Source organism: Esox lucius, chromosome 1, assembly GCF_011004845.1.
Source record: "Esox lucius isolate fEsoLuc1 chromosome 1, fEsoLuc1.pri, whole genome shotgun sequence".
NCBI lineage: Eukaryota > Metazoa > Chordata > Actinopteri > Esociformes > Esocidae > Esox > Esox lucius.
The window spans coordinates 36,754,407-36,775,880 of NC_047569.1; the positions used below are offsets into that span (position 1 = coordinate 36,754,407).

A 21,474-nucleotide genomic window follows, 5' to 3' on the forward strand; every position below is an offset into this window, starting at 1 on the left:
AAAGATGTTTATAATGAAATCAAGATCAGCCAGTGGCTAAAATGTGTAAAGAAGAAAATGTACTTCAATGGCGCTGCCCTTCCACTCACAAATACCATAATGGGAAACGTATTGGTACGCATTGTCTATGTGTCTCTATGGGTCAATCTAAATTAAATCAACTCGAAAGGGCTTTATTAGCATTAGATGTGTTACCACATACATTGAAGTAAATCAATTACATTTATTTTACAAGAGAAATACTGATTGTAGTGAATTCTGTTGAAAAGGGACAGAGCAATCAGGCAGCCGCTAATGCTTTTTAACACAAAATGCTGAGAAGCCACACCAACAAGCAGGTCAACAAGCAATACTCCAGGCCTGTGATTTGGGTGGGTTTCCTGTCTTCACGAGTAATTTACCCAAAAATTGAGAGAACTCTTTTCTGACTTGCCTTTGACCTGTTGGAGAGGATGGGAATCCAAAACACATTTAATAAACCAAGGTGGCTGGCAGGTATAATGTAGTTTTAGTTTTATAAACTTAAACCCAAAACTGTCGGCCTGCATTGAGACCAGCCTAGCTTGTGTCTTTGTGAGTGTGGTTGCGTGTTTAATCAATATTCAATCCATAGAATTAGCACCAAAAATACATCAACATTACAAACTATTATAAACATATCTTCTTCAAAAAATAATTAATTTAGTTTATCTGTACAAATGGAGTGTAAAGAAAAGGTAAAAACTCTTTACTTCAAGACATTAAATAACATTTCCAAGCATTGATACAGTCAACAACGGTGTGTTTGGCAGGTATTGGTACGGGACAACTATTGTCATTCACAACCATGTGGGAACACTAATAATCATAAGATTAAGTATTGCTGGCACAGACAAAATAAACAGTTCAACAAAAAGAAATAGAAAGACAACACATAAAGGGACACCCTCAAAGTGTCCTCAATGACACTTAAGTTGGAGGAACCATAACTGATAAGGTCTGTGGGGAACTGCACATAGTTAATCCAGACCCTTTGACTGAAGATGTGTATTATACCCATGGATCAAAACCACAATGTAGGGAAGCATGGGTCAGTGGTGACTGACTATTTACCTACAATAATACCTTATTTAGGATGCAAGGTGATTCATACATCACTGTCCAACAGTCGTTCTAATACTACTGAATACTGTTGACGATTTCTATGATGTCTTCCTTTGGGTGCCCTTTGATTTCCCAGACATTGTATTGAGCTAGCCTGGTTGATGGTACCGATCGGTAGCCTCGTGACTACTCAGCAAAAGATGGCCTGGAGTCATGAGTCAATTAACACCTATGTAGGTCTGGAATAACTTGCATCCTAACCAGCATAAATATTATTTATTATCCATTGATTGCCATTTCTTCCTGGCAACCAGTCAAAAATACGTTCACTTCTCTTGCTATACACATTTTTACAGAAACATCCCAACTCAGACTGAACAGAGCGCAGCAGCTCAGTGCTCAACGAAAACTCTTCGGGTATTTCCGTGAAAAACGTATGAGAACGTAATGTTTATACGTCACGTTCGGAGTTCCCCGCCCCTTCTCTGTGGAGAAGACAGTCAGCCATTTTAAGTGGATGAGTTTCATTTTACAGCGCAACTGTAGGACGGAGAACCACAGGACACAATTTCAACCTATTTCTCTAACAACTGTTAGTGGGGAATTGACTACAATGAACTGAAACTCTTCCAAAAAACAATTAACAAGTACTGTAGATCCAAGTTAAGTGACGCATAAGCCAGTAGAGTTGTAATTTTTTTTGCACCAAATGTAGCTAGAGGAAATGGCTGTGGAAAGCATGACTGTCCATCCAAACTCCCCAACAACAACCAACCACGAACACAACAGTCTTCTCACTGACGAAAGGTCGAGTAATTCTACAATCATATTTCTATCAAACTATTTATTTCTCCTGTGCTTTTTAGGCATAAAAAGCACGGGTTTTCTTTTCCATTTTTTCTTTCAAGGGAATTAAAAGTCGCCTTTTTTCTGGGGAACAGGCGACTACAGAGGTAACGAACGCCATCTTGAAACGTTGCTCAGCGCAAACTGGAAGGTCAAATATGAACCCTGGTATCTGTACGGTGTTTGAATAGTTAGCTAGTAAGCTACAGTATTTCAATAAGTTACTTTTTTAAAGAAAAAAAATACCGTCGTCAGTTCAAACAACTGGTCCAGCAAAGTTGCTTCCACCAAAGTAAAGTCTAAAAAGACCGACTGAAGGAAAATATTTTGAAAAAGGCAATTGTTTGCTAATTGTCCAACATGAACTACATATATAGGACACACTAATCAGAATTACAACTAAATATCCAAAACGTTTTCGATTATAACAGTTTTGTTAAATTGCATTGCAAAACCCGACTAGTTATCGTCCTCGCGTACAGCTAGCTAGCCCGCTTCCCAGTTTGAGTAAAATAAAAGCCAGTTTACAGTAACAATCTTCAAAACCAATAGTCTGATTTTTCTATTGTGTTCTAAAAATGCCGTTATTTTCAAGTCAGAAATTGATTATAATTGATATGATTACCATCCAATTGGACAACGAAATTATTTCCTGATTAGCACACAAACTAAAGACGTGGCTAGCTAGCTAAATACGCAGTTTATTTTCTGCTAGTACCTAGCTTGCCAAACGAGACTAGCTAGGTACTAAACCAGGCCCGCCATTATGCCTGTGTAGTTACAAGTAGATAACGACGTTAAACACATTTTGTCCATGGAATTGACGTATGTCCTCAAACATTTACAGAGCCCTATATATCCGCGAATATCATTAATTACGTCGACTAATAAAATTTCTGGAATTCTTTATTGCCTTTTAAGCTAGCTAACCAACGTTAACTAAAAATACTATATATATATATATATATATATATATATATATATAACATAGCATGTAGCTAGCTTGCGATAGAGGACATCATTAACAAATACGAGATACTATTAGGAATTCATTCCAGTGCGTGAGAATGATTCAATGTGAAGTTATTTGTACAATTAGTTATTGTCATTTTCTCTTGAAATAAGCATTTTTATTTACTTCCCTCTTAAAAGTATTTACTAGTTCTGGACAAGTGTTTCTGTAGTGGATTTTCTTTCATTACATTCAGGATAATTACCTAATTCTGTGTCCCTACAAAGTTCCCCCTTCTCTCTTAGGACAGACTGCCATTTTAGGTTGTTATCCATAACACCCACCGAATCTCAGAAATGTTGAACGTTTGCAAAGCATTCCAGATGTTAAAGTCAAGTAAAACACAATGTTCCCTGAATGCCCTATCTCTTCAGCATTCTCCTCAAACGAACAAGTTTTCCCATTTCACAGACCCCAATAATAAAGTGGGGAGGCCACTATTATGTTCCAAAAACTTTGGGGGGAATTTTAATACCCATGCCTTTGATTGCAAAATGTGAAGAAAACCTCTCACAGTAAGTACATCCCATCATTTTGATAAGGGCCCATGGTTTATACTTTGATTCATGATTAGTTTTTTTTTTTTTGCCCTTTTTTTTTTACAGAAGTATTCCTGTTGTGATTATGCATGAATAATGTAAAATGTATTTGTAAGTGTGATTATTGAAGTCTATTCTAAGATTATGGATTTATTTATTTGTATTAGTCTATATAATTAGATATTTTCAGTTAATTGACATAGAGTAGAGCACTATCTTAACTGCAGTGTGCTATCATTTCCTGAGCCATCTGTTATTGGTTTGAGTAATATGTTTGCAAAATCGCTGTAATGTAGTCAGAGGCTATAGAATCCAGAGGAAATTGTTGCCGTTTGCTCTGCACTTGTAATTTAATGTCTTTGTCGGGAAATCGTTAGCTAACCTGACTACTATATGCACAGTTCATTGCCATTACAATCTCTATCAGAAGTTAAACAACAACAAAGCCTACTCCCCTCCCATTTTGGTAAAATGCAGAGGGATGGGCCTGGAGAAATGTAATCTAAAAACATCACAGCTGAAAATGCTGTGAAAATCAACTAGTATTAGCCATATTTCAAGGCTCTACATTATATAATTTTGTATAAGCTACATTTGTTTTATTGGGATAAAAAAAGCTAATTTTGGTTTCTGATGAGGTACAGGCTTTATGTAAGCTCATGGGGCATATAACTGATTTCCTTCTGTAATCAACAGGTACATATCATTAATTTAAATCTGTAGCAGCTGTAGATTACCCCTTCAATGCACCAAAACATGTGTAACCTTAGTTTGAAGTAGGTTACTACAAACAGAAAGTTGTGAGTATTGCCTAAGTTGTCATTGAAAGACGAGTGATTTAGCCAAACTCCCTAACATATCTGCACAACCAAGTGGATACTCTCAGGGACTGGCACACCTCTGTAGTGTTAAAGGTTGTTTGAGCCCGTCGCGATAAAGATTTTGGATCGTCCTTGGACTCGCCAATACTTGCATGTGGCAGCCTGCTAAGGAAAGAGTTAAGTAGTTGGAGCTGTATGGGAAGGGCCATTGTTCTCACTTTGTGCCCACGTTGCTCCATAGAACTTAGTATACAAAGCTCAACACTTGCCAAGAATGACCCCCTTCTTCCTCTCGGAGGACATGAGTGTGTATGGCTGCCATGACGGGTAGCCACTTTTCATTAATTAGCTTGAAACTAAAAAAAAAGAATATGAGCGTTTACTACGACCCAGATAAAGTCTGGCCCAGGTGGGCTTCAGTTCTGTTATACGTAGGGTGGTTTCTACAAAGTGTTCAGGGGACATGTATTTGTCTTTTAACCTGAATACAGGGCTTAACTGTAAAAGAAACCTGGGTCTCAGCATGATAGCCCTGTAAATTTTTATAGATTGTTGATAAATGTTTGAATACATCATTCCTTTTTAAATCAGTTATTATGGAAGCTTGGAATCGTTTTTATGATAACATTACACCACTAAACACCAGTGAGAAATTCCAGGTAAACAGTAACAAATTAACTTATGAAAGTGAAATGGTTAATAGTTATATTTAATATTTAAGTAAATATGTTTTGTTTCCAGACTAGCAAAATGATACACTGCTAAAAATAAGAACATGTAATCATCACAGTATAACACCAAGTCAATGAAACCTCATGGATATCAATCTATTCGGTTAGTAAGCATAAGCAATTGTGAATCAATGTCACCTGTTTTGGTGCAAATGAAAGTGACAACAGATGCACTAGAGAGGCAACAGGAAAAGGGGATGGTTTTGCAGGTGGTGGCCACAGGCACTTTCTCTCTCCTTATTCTTCCTGACTGATTCTTCTCTAGTTTTGCATTTTGCTAGTGTCTTTGTCACTACTGGTAGCATGAGGCCGTACCTGCAGCCGATTCAGGCTGCACACGTAGTCCAGCTCCTCCAGGATGGCATACGTGCCGTCACAAGGAGGTTTGCGGTGTCTCCCAGTACAGTATCAAGAGCATGGAGGAGACACCAGGAGACGGCCATTACACAAGGAGAGCTGGACAAGGCCGTAGAAGGACATCAACCCAGGAGCAGCGGTATCAGACTCCATGAGGGTGACATGGGGTCCAGGCGTCCCCTAGTGGGACCTGTGTTCACAGCCCAGCACCATGCTGCTCGAATGGCATTCGCCAGAGAACACCAGATGAGGGCAGGTTCACACTGAGCACGCGATAGACGTGAAAGAGTCTGGCGACGCCGTGGTAAATGTTATGCTACATGCAACATCCTGCATGAGAGGTTTGGCAGTGATGGTGTGGGTAGGCATATCCTTAGAGGGACACACAGAACTCCACATGCTAGGTAACGGCACGCTGACTGCTGTTAGTTACCGGAATGAAGTCCTTAGAGCCATTGTCGGACCTCATGCTGGTGCAGTGGGCCCTGGGTTCCTCCTGGTGCGGGACAATGTCCAGCCATGTGTGGCCGGAGTGTTTAGGCAGTTCCTGGATGACGAAGGCATTGATGCCATTGACTGGTCCAGACGTTCCCCAGACCGGAATCTAATTGAGAACCTCTGGGACGTTATGTATCGGTGCATCTGCTGCCACCAAGTAGCACCACAGACTGTGTGAGTTTTAATCCAGCCTTCAATCGGTTGGTGATTCTGGTTTCCATTGGCTGTTGTTACATCATTTTGTTCTCAACTAATTACACAATGTTGATTAAAGAATGTAATCTTTAATACATTTCCTTCATCGAGACCCAGTATGTGATTTAAATGTTCCCTTAATTTTTTTGCGCAGTATATATATCTGCATTCCAAAAACATGTCATGAGTGGGACAGGCTAATTTATTAGCCCCCAATTCTTTCTGCAGTTCATACACAAATGTTTTGCTGTAAAAAATATTGACATTTACGTTATAAACATTTTTATTAGTCATGTTTTTTTAATATACAGTTATCACTGCAATTTAAGAACTGGCATTTATTTTCTTGTATTATCTTTCTCCTGTAGTTTGTATATTGTTTCCAATAATGATGGCAGATAAAATTAACTCGGCCTCACTGATAAGGCTGTTTAAGATGTACTATTCTGTATCTAGGTTGGACTCATTTAGTCAGTCTAGTTACAGGCACATGGCTGTGAGGAGGTCCCTAGAATGGTCTTTTATTGAATGTACGCTGTATGTATAAGGCCACTGGATTACCCATATCCAGTCAAGTTGATTGGGCCTGTTGAACCCTGTCCCCCACCAGTTGATTGGGCCTGTTGAGCCCTGTCCCCCACCAGTTGATTGGGCCTGTTGAGCCCTGTCCCCCACCAGTTGATTGGGCCTGTTGAGCCCTGTCCCCCACCAGTGTATTGGGCCTGTTGAACCCTGTCCCCCACCATTTCGTTGGGCCTGTTGAGCCCTGTCCCCCACCAGTTGATTGGGCCTGTTGAGCCCTGTCCCCCACCATTTCATTGGGCCTGTTGAGCCCTGTCCCCCACCAGTTGATTGGGCCTGTTGAACCCTGTCCCCCACCATTTCATTGTGCCTTTTGAACCCTGTCCCCCACCATTTCATTGGGCCTGTTGAACCCTGTCCCCCACCATTTCATTGAGCCTGTTGAGCCCTGTCCCCCACCATTTCATTGGGCCTGTTGAGCCCTGTCCCCCACCATTTCATTGGGCCTGTTGAGCCCTGTCCCCCACCATTTCATTGGGCCTGTTGAACCCTGTCCCCCACCATTTCATTGGGCCTGTTGAACCCTGTCCCCCACCAGTTGCATCACCCAACATTTTCCAGTACATGAAGTCAAAATCTGTGAACTCTTAAGTGTATAAACACACACGAACACAAGGAAATGTCACACTACATTTAAAAACTCTGTTCCTGTCCCATGTCGCTACCATGGTATCTCTTTACCGTGGAACACACTGTCCTTATTCCTGATTCCCTCACAATAAATAATCCGGTTTAGACCTAAATTACACTTGGCCCCTTCTCCGTCTCCTAGCTGTCCCTTATGTGATCAGTGTGTACAGTACCAGACAAAGATTTGAGCAGATATGAATGGGTGTGACCAAACCTTTGACTGGTACGGTTAAGTGAAACATGATCTTGCTCTCTGACTCTCTCTTGATTCTCCTTGTCACTTTCAATGAAGGTAGACAGTCCCAGTCACACATACACAAGACATCCCGACACCAGAATGTTACAGCAGAGCAGTCTACATTGTATTATGTAAATTGTGGTTTCCAAGGTGTTGGAAGTTGGGTCAGGTTTGTTATGGTACCAGTGTTTAGTGTTTTGTGGGTTTACACAAATCTAGCTCAAAGACAGGATAAGTCAGCTGGCCCTGGGGACATCACTTACCTTCACGGTCAAGACAGTAAATAACAACTGAACCCCACAATTGAATTACCCAAGTTAGAACCGGTGGCGCCCGCTGTAGGTGGTCACCCGCAAGACTATAAAAGGTATCCCGAAACAAATCTGTCAAATGGGTGCCCAGGGGTGTTGCTATGTTACGGCTTTTACCATTAAAACGAAACTCTCGGCGTCCAGGTCCCAGTTGTGGTTGTTAATACCGTTTCATTTCCCTGTACAGTTCCCCATTCACAAAGCTTTGCTGATGTCTAATATTATGTTCATTGCCGGGCGTCCGAACAGGAAATAGTTCAATTGGATGAGCAGAGTTCGGCCAGGGGCCCGTTTTAAATGTCCCGTCCGTTCTTTCTCTGTTCATGACAGGCGTGAGGATGGTGAGCTGGAGGAGGGCGAGCTGGAGGATGACGGGGGAGAGGTCGAGGAAGCGGAGGAGCCCAACGCCAGGGGTGGAGGGGGAGTGGAAGAGGGAGGCGAAGCTGAAGGAGTAGTGAAAGCCGCTGAGGCGGCCCCTCCAGAGAAAACCCACCGCAGCAAAGAGCGTCACGCCAGTGTCTCGGATGACGAGAAGGCCCGTCGCCACAAGAGGAAGAGGAGGAAAGAGAGGGAGCGGGAGAAGGAGAAGAGGAGAGCCAAGAAGAGGCGTAAATCCAAACACAAAGTATGTGTTTTCTACGACCCGCTCGGCTTGGAGTTTGTCGTCCCGTACCCGACCCGTCGCGTCGGTTACGTTACCGTTACACGTTTACCGTTGTTCCTAACGCTGTTGTTTCCGTGTTGTGCCACACAGCGTCATGCCTCCTCCAGTGACGACCACACAGACTTCAGCGACGACTCCGACTATAGCCCAGCTGAAAAGAGGAAGTACAGGGACTACAGCCCTACGTATCCCCCTTCTGTAAGTTCTCCCAAGGCGGTGCTCCAAACCACACAGTATAGGAGATACCCCCGATCGTCTGTTTTTTTCAGGTAATCACTGCGATCTAACGCTGATTCTGTTTCCGATCCAGTCTCACGGTTACCCGCCCGCCCCTTCCTCTGGTCACGGAGGCCCAATGCCCAAGAAGGGCAACTACATGAAGATGGACAAGCAAGGCTACGGGGCCTATGATGATTACGAAGAGGAGACCTATGAAGGAGAGGAGGAAGAGGAGATGGGGGATGAAGACTACGATGACTTCACCAAGGAACTAAACCAGTACCGCAAGGCCAAAGAGGGAGGCGGGGGCGATGGAGGCGGGAGGGGCGGTCGTGGGGGCAGAGGTAGCAAAAATGGGGTCAGAGGTGAATTTGAATGACCCTTACTAGTTTGCTTGCAGGTGCCCATGTGAATTGAAGGTGCTAAAAAAGTCGGTTATTGACCGCTGGCCATATTTCATTGTTGCTCAACAGGGGGTAAAGGTCGTATGAAGAACCAGCGAGGTCGAGGAGGAATGAGAGGAGGGCGTGGAGGTAGAGGAGGAGGAGGAGGAGGAGGAGGAGGTAGAGGAGGGAGCAGGGGTCGGGGACGAGGGGGCAAAATGTGCGGAGAAAATGAAGACGGAGAAGGGATGATGTACGGAGGAGGAGAGGAAATGGAGGTATGTAGAAAAGAGTAATCGCTTGGTCCCAGACTCTACACACAGAGAGTCCATGAGCCGGGCTAATCCTTTTCCTGAATTATAGGTCCAATGAAATGCGATGCAAGTTCACATTTTGGTATAGACATTTGAACTATATTCTGGCATCGCCAGGCGATCTGATAACTCTGATTTATATTTACACTCATGATTAGCCGTGTTTATGTTAGTCAAAGTGAATAACTCATTGATTTCTCAACGCACAAAAGTGCTGCTGTTTAATAATTTAAGTCAGCATGATGTGGATTGAGAATCCCTTTGGCTTGTTAATTGCTTAATAGGGTAACAATGATACTGGAGTGCTTGGTGCCTACTTTCAAGTCCACTTATTGTTGTTTTATTGTGTTCTAGTATGGCGAAGATGACTGTGACAACATGGGTGATGATGACTATGATGAATACTCTCAGTACAGGAAGTCCAAAGACCGTGGCAGAGGTAAGCACCCGCCCGCTGAAATTACGTTTACTGTCCTTTACATTTTACTTCCTCCTTTTCTTCTTCTAGGCGTGTCAAAAAGCGGTTGCCTGCCTTGTTCCACTGATGAGTCGTCTCTTACCTGTCCCTACACCAACAGGTGGTAAAGGGGGGCGAGGGCGTGGCCGGGGGAAACAGGGACGTGGGATGAACCGCGGCGGGCGAGGCCGGAACCGAGGGCGAGGCCGAGGAGGCGGGGAACAAGGTCACGATGAGGACAACAACGGAGACATGGGAGATGCAGGGGTGAGAACAAAACCGTACTACAGCACCTCGCTGAGCTGAACACTTCTGTCTGTGCTGTAACGAAGACCCCTCCTCAGGGCTAAGTAGGACCTGTTTCTGTGTTGGTGCAGGATGGAGGCGGCCAACACAACAAGCACCAGGGGGACAAGCACCAGGACAAGAAGGGAAAAGCCATCTGCAAGTACTACATCGAAGGCCGCTGTACTTGGGTAAGAGGTCCTGACACGTGGAAAAGCCCAAAGGACCAGTTCTTACCCGACTCTCTCTGTGGCATGTCCAATCGCTGTTCAGCTTACGTGTGTTTGTTGGATGCCATCTCGTCTGAAATGGGTTGTGGGATTCATTTATTATGCATTTATTTGTGTACTTTTGGTTTAATATGTCGCGTTTTGCGTTCCCGCCGCCAGCGGCATCATCGCACCCAGTCACATTCCTAGCATGTGTACTTGTGCAAATTAATGTGAATAGTTCTTCTCTTTGCTGACCTGGCAGGGTGAACACTGCAACTTCAGTCACGACATTGAGCTGCCCAAGAAGAAGGAGCTGTGCAAGTTCTACATCACTGGCTTCTGTGCGCGGGCTGAGAACTGTCCCTACATGCATGATATCCTTTACAGCGTTCCACTCAGCAGTTCTCAGAGACGATGCCTTATGCCGTAGTTTGTTTCCACTGGCTCTTTAATTTGTATCTGCAGGTGTCGGAACTAGTACGGCCATGCTAGTTTAGTGAGCTAGTTAAGTAATGTCCCAACCGGCTGTTTGAGTGTCAGAGGTTTGTATGGCCGTGAGCCTGTCTTTATGTGAGTCCTGCCCGACCGGATCTTCTGTAGTTCCTTGACTCCCCGGCACGGGATTTCCCCTGCAAGCTGTTCCACACCACGGGGAGCTGTGTGAATGGAGACGAATGCATGTTCTCCCACGAGCCTCTGACTGAAGACACCCAAGACCTGCTAAACAAGGTGAGTTTGGCCTCCCTACCACCCCTCCGTTTCTCTAATTCTGTCGTACTCTCACACTCCCTCCCTCGTTTCTCCGCCTCTGCCTTGCGTGTCTCGGTCTCTGCCGCCGAGCCCCGTTTGACCACCGTTTTGTCTCTCGTGTTGGCAGATGCTGGCGGAGGACGCGGAGGCCGGAGCCGAGGACGAGAAGGAGGTGGAGGAGCTTAAGAAGCAGGGGATAAACCCCCTTCCCAAGCCTCCTCCTGGGGTGGGCCTTCTCCCGACACCGCCCCGGCCAGGGCCGCCTGACAATTCTGGCCCCGGGGACTATGGACCAGTGGGTCCTTCTGGACAACCACAGGGCCCCATGCCCTCCAACGGCCCGCCCGGCCAAGGGCCCACACAAGGGCCTGGTCCCTGTCCTGGGCCACCTCCATCCTGCCCAGAGAGTAACCCCTACCAGAGCCCTCCCAACCCCAATGGGCCACCGCCACCATCCATGAGTGCCCAACCCCCCTGTCCTGGCAATGTGGGGAAGAAGATCCCCTCTTTGTTTGAGATCAAGGTGCAGCCCACGGGACAGCTAGCTCAGAAACTGGCTGGTCAAAGGTGAGGTTTTCACATCCCCCCCCCCCCAACATATTTCTGCTGCCGTGACAGTCTGAGAATGCACTTGTAAATATGGTCTAACTCCATGGTCCTTCACTACAGAGCTCAGACCCCAGGAACTGCCACGGGCCAAGCTGGCGTCCCCGGCCCCCAAGGACCCCCTGGTGGCCCCGGCGGGCCCCCGCCTCGGTTCCCTCCGCCTGGCATGATGCCCCCGGACATGTCCATTGGTCCTCCTCCACCGATGGGTCCCGGAGGACCCCCGATGATGCAAGGTTTTGGCCCAGAAGGGGGGCCCATGATGCCCCCTGGCCCACCCCCGGGGGGTAACTTCTTTGACAACTTTTTCAACCAGCAGCAGGGCATGGCGATGGAAGGGGTGGTCGAGGAAGGTGAGATTGGGTCGTACCGTCTCCGCCGCAGAATATTGACCGTGTCGCAGACTGATGTTGCCTGCTCGGGCCCTGTGCTGTAGTGTCTCTGACGTGTTCTGTGTGGTAATCCTGGGGCCTCTTGTACCTTCCAGGTGATGACTTCCAGGGCTTCGGCGGGTCGGATGAAAAGGGAGGCCGAGGAGCGGGGGGACACCAGGGCTCCATGGGAGGCCTGGACAGCGCCGCAAATGGGGGCTCTGCCAGTCACCAGGCAGGGATGGGTGTGCCCGACTTCCTTCCACCCGCCCAGCGAGCTCTGTTCATGAGGATCCAGCAGAAACAGCAGGAAGATGAGGAGAGGGCCAGGCTGGCCAAGGGGGGAGGAGAGAGGGAGGCAGAAGGTACACCCACACACACACAGAATGGATGTGTGTTAAGTTAAGGCACTAATATAATAGTAACCCCGCATAAACCGTAACATTAGTCTTCTGGTGGGCCTGGTTAACCTGGCATCAGTACAGACCTAAATCCTCCGTAAAACAAAACAACCAACTTCTGTTGACACAGTGAACAAGCGCTCTGGCCAACATTCATCTAGACGGCCGTCCAAAAAAATAATCTGGAGGACTACTCCGTGGCCCTGGAGTCAAGCAATGCACTGAATGGGGCACTGGGGGACATTTGGGATTCTTTCTTAGCATGATGTAGTCGCAAGCTAAGCCATGACTGACTTAACTCCCACATGATTCAAACTGACCAATCGTGTCTAACCCAGAGAAAGGCCACAGAGGGCAGCTGCTTTTTGCGGTCACATGGCATCTCGGATCCTCTGTGTTCGACCACCTCTGGACCGAATTCTTTAACCTTGATTCAAAGTAGCTCACTCCAGAGGGAGTTAGGGTGCAACTTGGGACTCGGTTGACGCAAAATGGAATGATTAATTTGTATGGTTTTAACCCTGAAAAGTTAATCTGTGGAATGTATACATAGTGTTCCTGTCCTTTTGCTTGGTTAGCAATGTATGTGTCACAAGGAAGCAGGAAATATATGACGCTTTTGACCCTCCCTTTAACCCTCAATGCAGAGTCCACATCCTCTGGGCCACAGTTGTACAGTGGGGAGAACAAGTATTTGATACACAGCCGGTTTTGCAGGTTTTCCCACTTACAAAGCATGTAGAGGTCTGTCATTTTTATCATAGGTACTCTTCAACTGCGGGTGATGGAATCTAAAACAAAAATCCAGAAAATCATATTGTATGATTTTTAAATAATTAATTTGCATTTTATTGCATGACATAAGTATTTGATCACCTACCAACCAGTAAGAATTCCGGCTCTCACAGACCTGTTAGTTTTTCTTTAAGAAGCCCTCCTGTTCTCCACTCATTACCTGTATTAACTGCACTTGTTTTAACTCGTTACTTGTATAAAAGACATCTGTCCACACACTCAATCAAACAGACACCAACCTAAAATGCTAATGAATTACTTAAAAATCATACAATGTGATTTTCATTTTATATTCTGTCACTCACAGTTGAAGTGTACCTATGATAAAAATGACAGACCTCTACATGCTTTGTAAGTGGGAAACACTGCCAATTATGCAGGTTATCAAATACTTGTTCTCCCCACTGTATATACACTCCCACGCCTGGCTAGGTGGCGCTGTTAGCCAGGAGTGGGAGGCCGTAGAGGGTGGCCAGAGGGTGGGACTGCATGTACAAAATAACTGAACATTCTCTACAAAATATTCCCATTGCTGTTCTTCGTGCGCTCTAGATCAAAACACAGGGATGAACTGAGCCATAGAAATAGAATGGGAGGCCGGGTTTGGTATGTGCTGGAATAGAAGAGCAAATGTATAAAAAGCAATAACGTGGCTGGGATGTTTTGTAATTCGACATGCTCTTATAAATACTGCGTGAATATTGCCCATGTCAATATTGCAATTCTGGTGTGGGTTACATTTGTGTGCAGGCCAGAATAGGCATTTTGCCCAAACGAATGATACTTTGTTCTTATTCATTCTGCTAATACATTGGTTGCCAATTGAATGGTGTAGAAGTCTGAGCCTGTTTTTTATTTATTTATGTTTCATGGTCGTGGTTCTCCAGGACAGTTAGTTCCCGGGGTGCCTAATGCTAACTGAAGCTAACACAGGCTGAGGTGAAATGTAAAAGTATACGCTGGCCACCTTTTCTTCCGTGGCTGATTTTCATTTAGTCCACCTGGTTTTGGTCATTCACAGAAGTTTTGAACAGATTATCATGGAGACAAGAAGTTCTTTAAGTACCCTATTTAATATATGGTCAGTGTGTTTTTGTTTTTTATTGGCCACAATACTGTACCGGCCTCTGACGTGACCTAGGCCTGGACTGGGTTAACATTGGTGGTTTGATTGGATTTCTTGTCTACTTGATTTTAACCCAGATGACTACTTCCTGTTACTCCGTTTCCCAGGTGACTCGGCTAACTGGTACTCCAGTGAGGATGAGGACGGCGGCGGCAGCGTCACATCCATCCTGAAGACCTTACGCCAGCAGAGCATGGGCCCACCCAAACCTGAGGGCCCCCCCAGCGACCCCAGGCTCCAGAAAGGCTCCCCAGCCCACCCCCCGGTCCGACCGGTGGACCCCCGCCAGGCGGACCCCCGGCTGGCCCGTGACCCCCGCCTCTCCCGGGGCTCAGACCCCACGCAGGCCTCAGACTCGCCCAGCCTGTCCCCCACCCCCACCGTTGCCCCGGCTGACCCCCGCCTCGCCCGGCTCTCTGCTGTCCCCGTGGCCCCCAAACCGGACGCTCCCCTGGTGTACAAACCCCCGCCCCTCACGGCTCCCGCCGCAGAGGAGGAGGAGACGGAGAGAGTGCTGAGGGACAAGCCGGTGCCGATCCCCATGGACCCTCTGATGGGCATGGCCCTGAGGGACCCACGCTCCCAGCTGCAGCAGTTTAGCCACATCAAGAAGGATATTGTCCTGCATATGCCCCCCTACGCTAAGACTGTGACATGGAACCCCGAGGACCTCATCCCCATCCCAATCCCCAAGCAGGACTTCCTTCCCCTCCCCCCGGGCATCCCCCCTGTGTCAGCTCTAGATCCTCGCCTCTCGCGCAGCCAGCAGCAGATCCACACGGCGATCCCTCCGACTGCCCCCACCCCCCTCCCCCCCTCAGAACCCGCCGGCCCGGCCTCTTCCGCCCTCCCAGACTTTGAGCTTCTCTCTCGCATCCTCAAAACTGTTAACGCCTCGTCCGGACCGCCCCAGTCCTCCCCGCCTCTGCCGCTCCTCTCGCCTCCGGTGATGCTGCCGGCGCCTCCTGTGCTGTTGGCCCCGCCCGTCGACAAGCCTGTCGATCCTCGTGTGGCCCGCAAAGCCCCCGCCGACCCGCGGCTCCAGCCTCAGAAATCTGCCCTGAAGCAGGCTCCGGAGCCCACCGCGCCGCCTACGACGACGACAACGGGGGCGGCCTCCCCGCCCACCCCTCCGCCCCCTGCCCCCTCCATCGCCCCCTACGACCCTCGGCTGTTGTCTGCGGGCGGGGCGGGGCGTGGAGGCGGGGCGGGGTCGTCGGGCAGTAGCAGTGTGCTGAGTGGCATCAGTCTTTATGACCCACGGACTCCCAGTGTAAGTAAGGCTGAGGCCTCTGGTGCCGCTACCAACACGACCCCCAGCAGTGGCCCCACGGAGCCCAAAACCGTTGAGTCGGCGCCAGCCAAGCCCAAGGCCAAAGAGCCCCTGTTTGTTCGCAAGTCTGCCCTTGACCAGCCCGAGCCAGAGAAGAGCAGCGAGCAGGCCACCGACCGCTACAACAGCTATAACCGGCCCAGGCCCAAGCCGGCACCCTCGCCCGCCGCCGCCGTCAGTGGCCCCCCGGCCCCTGGCTCCTCAACGTCCGGACAGGGAGCTCCTGGTGCTGCCGAGCCGGCCCCGGCGGGGGTCCACAATCTTCCTGTGTCCTCGCTTTTCAGCATGGTCAAACAGGCCAGCAAGCCCAGTGGCTCTGGCAGCCCCTTTGGTGGGAACAGCCCCGCCCAGGCCGCCGACACCACCACAATGGAACAGGACAATGCTTCTCTGAAGGACGTTTTCAAAGGCTTCGACCCCACGGCGTCGCCCTTCTGCCAGTGAACCCTGAGCCACCTCCGAACTGGATGGTCAAATGTTGTTTTAGACACGAACACTGAACGCATCAGCGTGGAGCACACTGAGGATGGACGCTGGACCAGGCCGCAGACAGTGAACGTTTGAATGTTTTGGTCAGCTGCACACTCTGTCCGGGTCATTTCACGCCTGCAGGGTTTAGCTGATCAGATTCTAGAACAGACTCTGGGGCCGGTGGGGGGGTGTGTGTGAGGGAGGGATATGTTGGCACCCAGGAAACAGAGACCTCTATTTTTAAACAAACAAGATGTATAAATAAATGTATTCCCTATACGAGAGTCCCTCCCTGCTTTAAGAGAAACCCCACAGTCGGACCAGGAAACCAGGCTCCACAGGTTTAAGTGGGTCATACTTTCTCATTGGTGTCCTCCTTGTCCACATCCTTTTCCAGTGCTTTTGTTCACTCCCCTCCTTGACAACCGGTTTGGCGACACCCCACCAACCCCTTTGTTTCATCATCTCCCACTTAGTCCTGGTCAAAATAATTATTGTAAATCATTGTATCTTTTCTAGTCCAATCACAGGGCAACAGGAAAGCAAACCCATAGAGAACATGCACTGCCACTTCGACCTGTAAAGTAACACGGTATATTATATATGAAAACAACTTTTCTTTTTTCTTTTTTTTGCTTGAAGTCATTTCTTTGCACTGTCTATCTGCCTGTTAATTGAACTTTCCATTATTTTATTTTTATATTTTAGCCCTCTTCTCTGTCAGTACTGCGTTAACTCCAGCCTCCCTGTTATCTTAACTGTTTGTGGGGCTGAAGGGGTGATGTCTAACAACCATGTTGGCACACCAACCCAGATCCCTGACTGAGGTTCCACCTCCTCACCTCCTCTGCCACTATGAGACAGTACTGTACAGGAGAAGTCCATAGCTGTTAGTGTCCGTCTGTCACATATGAGAAATGATCATTTTAATTTATTTTTTATACTTATGAGATATCTGCCTCTGCACCCTGACAGCTGAATTTAATCATTTTATTTTATATAGAAAATACATATATTTCCCGCCTTCACTTCAGTGGGATGCAGCCTGTAACCATGAAAGGAGACAAAACAGACAAGGTTCGAACAAATTAAATATCCTCACTTTCCTCTGAAAGCCTTGAATATTCTGGCGTGACCTGATTACCAATAGCATAATTTTTTTTCACTTTCTTTTTGTTGTTGCAAAAATGACAAAAATTGCTTTGTAAATTGGAACAGTGTCCTGTTGGGAGAGAGGTGACATTTTGTAACTGTTCACTGTAGGTGAGGTTGTGAAGTATTTAATAAAGGCGATATGTGATCAACCAGTTATGTACTGTTTTTATCGTGTAATTTGTTGGGAAGCCTAGGCAAGTGGGGTTACGTCATCAGGATTCAGTCATTCTGGAGTTTCCTTCTGACCTTCATATCTGTGTGACTCATTGTCTTAATGTCTCGTCTCTGGGAAGTCGTAATTCATTAAAAGTTTCATTAACGGTCTTCATCCTCTGCGGAAGCATCTTATTAGAAAAAGTATTGTGGTTTAGTCAACATCTGACTTTCAGGCAGGCTGGATGGTTGCTGTAGCACATAACAGAATGACAAATAATGGAGGCTTATGGTGGGAGTGATGGGGCATGGTTTGAATTCCTGAATCAGCAAGGTGGAACATTCTTCTCTGCCCTCGTTAGGATTTTAACCCTGATTGCTTAATTAAGTAACTATCTGAATCCTAAAATATTGTGATTGTGAAATCTTCAAACGTTTTTGAGTGAGAATGTTTTTACTTCCTGATAAAGATTTGAAGTGTGTGTGTGTGTGCGTGTGTGTGTGTATATATATATATATATGAAATGGTAACTATTATGTCACATTTGTAAATTATTTGTCATTATCATAAAGGTTATTGAATAATTAGTCCATGAATAATTGGAGTGTGTAGGGAAGGTGTTCTAGCATCTTTCTGTTAAAAATATGAAGTGCACATGTGCAGTGTCAATTTAGTTCACCCAGCCTTCCATTAATATAATTTTTCCAAACATTCGCTAAAGTCTAGCCCCTTAAACCTGGCCTGGCTTGTCGCTAGGCCTGTGAATATCTATAGGATTTCTGTTGTAAAGGGGTGGGGGAACAAATCAGAAATGTCTAAAAACACTTTAACCCAGTCAATTTCATTGCTTGGGAAGGTCACGCTTTAGAAGATATAATAGGACCGGTAAAACTGATGGGTTTTCTATACCGGTATCTGCCTCCTGTCGCAATCTACTGCTAAAATATAATATATAATAAGTGTGGATGAGAGAGAATTATCATTGACCTTTCCATTTTCAATTTCAATATATCGCAGACAGTCAGCCATGAATTAAACTTATACGAAAACCTGTTGAAAAGCACACCAAAATGCCTTTTTTCAGAACAGCATTTAAGCAGAGGAGTTTTAATGGCTTTGGCCCATTGTCATGAATAGAGCACAGTTCTTCCTAAACAGAATTCACATTTTCTGCTTCTTTTCTGAGTTTGCTTCTTTTCTGAGTTGCAACCTAAGCAGGAACTAAAAACTTTCAGGAACTGTGTTCTATCCTGTTCGAAGTAATAGTGAAACCACGTTAAGCCTGGCTTAAACAAGCCTGTCACTGGAGGTTTTTTGAAAACATCCCATAGAAATCTTGACGCCGAGTCAGCAGACACTTAAAATAGTAGGTATGTTTCCAGACCTCCAAGGAGGCTAGATGAGATTGGAGGTGTGGCCTCGTGAGACTAGCTAATGTCAAACAAAAGTAGTCGTCTGGTTCATTTGTAACATCCTGCGTTAGCAGTCAATTGTACAGAGTTCAGATGTTTTGGATGCAATTGGTTTTATGTATAAGAAAATCAGCAGTTCAGTATGTTGTTTTGCAATTACTCCACCAAAATATATTTGAACTCAGTTACTGAAATGTTCAAGTTTCAAAACTGCATATTTTTTCAGGGTGTTCGTGGGTCATAAAATGTCTTAAATTAATTTATCTAAATACAATTGTTGAATACAACGCATTGAAAAGTCTTAAATTGCCCTATTTTGTCTATTTCAAGGTCTGAAATTATTATGTTAGCATTGTGAAGAGGTGACGCAGTAAAATGTGTGTTTTGTGAATGCGTTTTAGCTTTGGTCAAGACCAGAGAGGTACCACGATTTCAACCAGAATGCTGGATGTCAGCAAGACACTTGATGTGAGGATTGACTGCTTTTCTCACAAAACCGTTGTTTGAGGTAGATAACTAGCTAGGTAATTTAGCTAGCTACATAGAGATTGGCTGGTACTTCCCGCATGTACTATGGGAAAATGCAAGTTCAATCATAAGTTGGAAAACAGCTACTTTGCTTTGTGGTTGCACTCAGTTGAAGGGAAAGAAAACAGTCTACTGTCTTTGAAAGTCTTTAAAACTTGGCACTATGTGAATTAAATATGTGAAATCCCATATGACGTGTGAGAAACACAAAGTAGCAGAAATCAAATTCGAGGTGACTATTTAAAATAAATGGAATCTTACTTGCCTCCCTTTTCCTCAGCTACATTGACGTGTAACCATAATTAAGGCAGAAATCATGGTGCATTGTGGGCAATATTAGCTTGATAAATTGTACAGCATTGCTATATAACTTGAACATGAATGTATTCTTCACTGAAACAACGATGTAATCGTATAGATGTTTGCCGGGGGGAAACAACTCAGCTGTATCCCTTTTAGCCATGACTGTTGAATAGACCTGAGAGAGCCTGTGTTAATTTGTCATGAGATGTATACCTTCTATTTGTGTTTGAATGTTTTTGTACCATAAAAACACGTTTGAGGCCTCAAAATTGTGTTCTCTAAACATTTATTTTGAGGCATTAAAATAATGATTTTCTTCCCTTCAAATTGTATTTTGGGGCTTCAAAATATTTTCTCTTTTGCTTCAAGTCATTTCTGGGGCTCTGTAGCACATAGACGAGCAGATCACCGTTTGAAACGAAATGGTTTGGATTTGTGCTGCCGAGACAATCTTATGAAAACTGTGGACATTTGAAGTTAAGAATATCTTTAGGACTAAATTCTTCAGTAGAGTACTGTGGTCTGATGGCATTACTACAAGTCCCAGGTGACTTCGCATCCTGTCCTGTTTTAATCCCGTAGAAGATCAGGGGTGCTATATAAAGCAGCATGTACCTTCACTATGTATAGATTTAACTGTTACAGTGGCTAAGAACTATGCTTGGCACCGGCCTAATGAAAATTTACATTCACCAGAGCTCCCCATCTAACTTGACGGAGCTTGAGCTATTTTGCAAAGAACAGTGGGCATACATTTCTGTATCCAGAGGTGCAAAGCTAGTAGAGACTTATCCAAATAGACTCATGGCTGATATTGCTGCCAAACGTGTCTATGACTAAAGAGGGTGGAACCTTATACAATCACTGATTTCCTCATTTCTGTTCGCAATTATTTTAGAAGAATTAGTTGATTTTATTTTTTACTTTGACATTACAAAGGTTTTTAATGTTGATCAGTCGCAAAAACATTTTGTAACACAATAAAATATGAAAGTCCAAGGGGGTGAATACTTTTGAGAGCCACTGTACATTTCTGCTAGATCCATGCCCTCCTTCAGTCAAGTGGAATCCTTCTAAACTCAAAATGCCTAGTTCTGGACTGTCATTCTCAAAAGAAAATAATAATTTATATCCAGGACAAGGCTTATTCCATGTCGGGAAATACGTTTTTAAACTTCCAAAATGAAGTCATACAATCATTGAGCTTTGAAAGTACAGAGAATTCCTAAAGTACTCAGACCCCTTCAGTTTTTCCACATTCTGTTATGTTATTCTAAAATGGCTTACAAATTGTTTTCCGTCATCAGTCTACATACAATACAATACCCCATAATAACACAGCAAAAACCCATTATTGCAAATGTATTAAAAAAAAAAGTAATATTTACTTAAGTGTTCAGGCATTTTGCGATGACATTCAATATTGAGTGCAAATGCATTCTGTTTCCCATTATCTTTGTTTGATGTTTCTACAACTTTCTACAACATCTGTTTTAATTTCAATTGATTGGACATGATTTGGAAAGACACACACCTGTCTGCACTGTCCCATGGTTGATAGTGCTTGTCAGAGGAAAAACCAACGGAAGACGCTCCTCGGTTTGTCAAAAGGCACCTAAAAGACTCAGACAATGAGAAACAAGATTCTTTGGTCTTGTGAAACCAAGGTTGAACCCTATGGCCTGAATGCCT

At 45.3% G+C, this 21,474-nt stretch overlaps 1 protein-coding gene across 1 annotated transcript; it reads left to right on the forward strand.

Moving 5' to 3' along the window:
* Positions 1-1,212: 1,212 nt before the first annotated feature.
* Positions 1,213-17,541, forward strand: zc3h4 (zinc finger CCCH-type containing 4). The gene is made up of 14 exons (XM_029119585.2): positions 1,213-1,890; positions 8,174-8,468; positions 8,598-8,705; positions 8,818-9,091; positions 9,200-9,387; positions 9,778-9,862; positions 10,002-10,147; positions 10,258-10,356; positions 10,640-10,751; positions 10,997-11,106; positions 11,255-11,694; positions 11,797-12,086; positions 12,221-12,469; positions 14,534-17,541. Exons 1-14 carry the CDS (start codon positions 1,808-1,810, stop codon positions 16,201-16,203), a joined length of 4,149 nt encoding a protein of 1,382 aa, XP_028975418.2. The 5' UTR covers positions 1,213-1,807; the 3' UTR covers positions 16,204-17,541.
* The last annotated feature ends 3,933 nt before the right edge of the window (positions 17,542-21,474 follow it).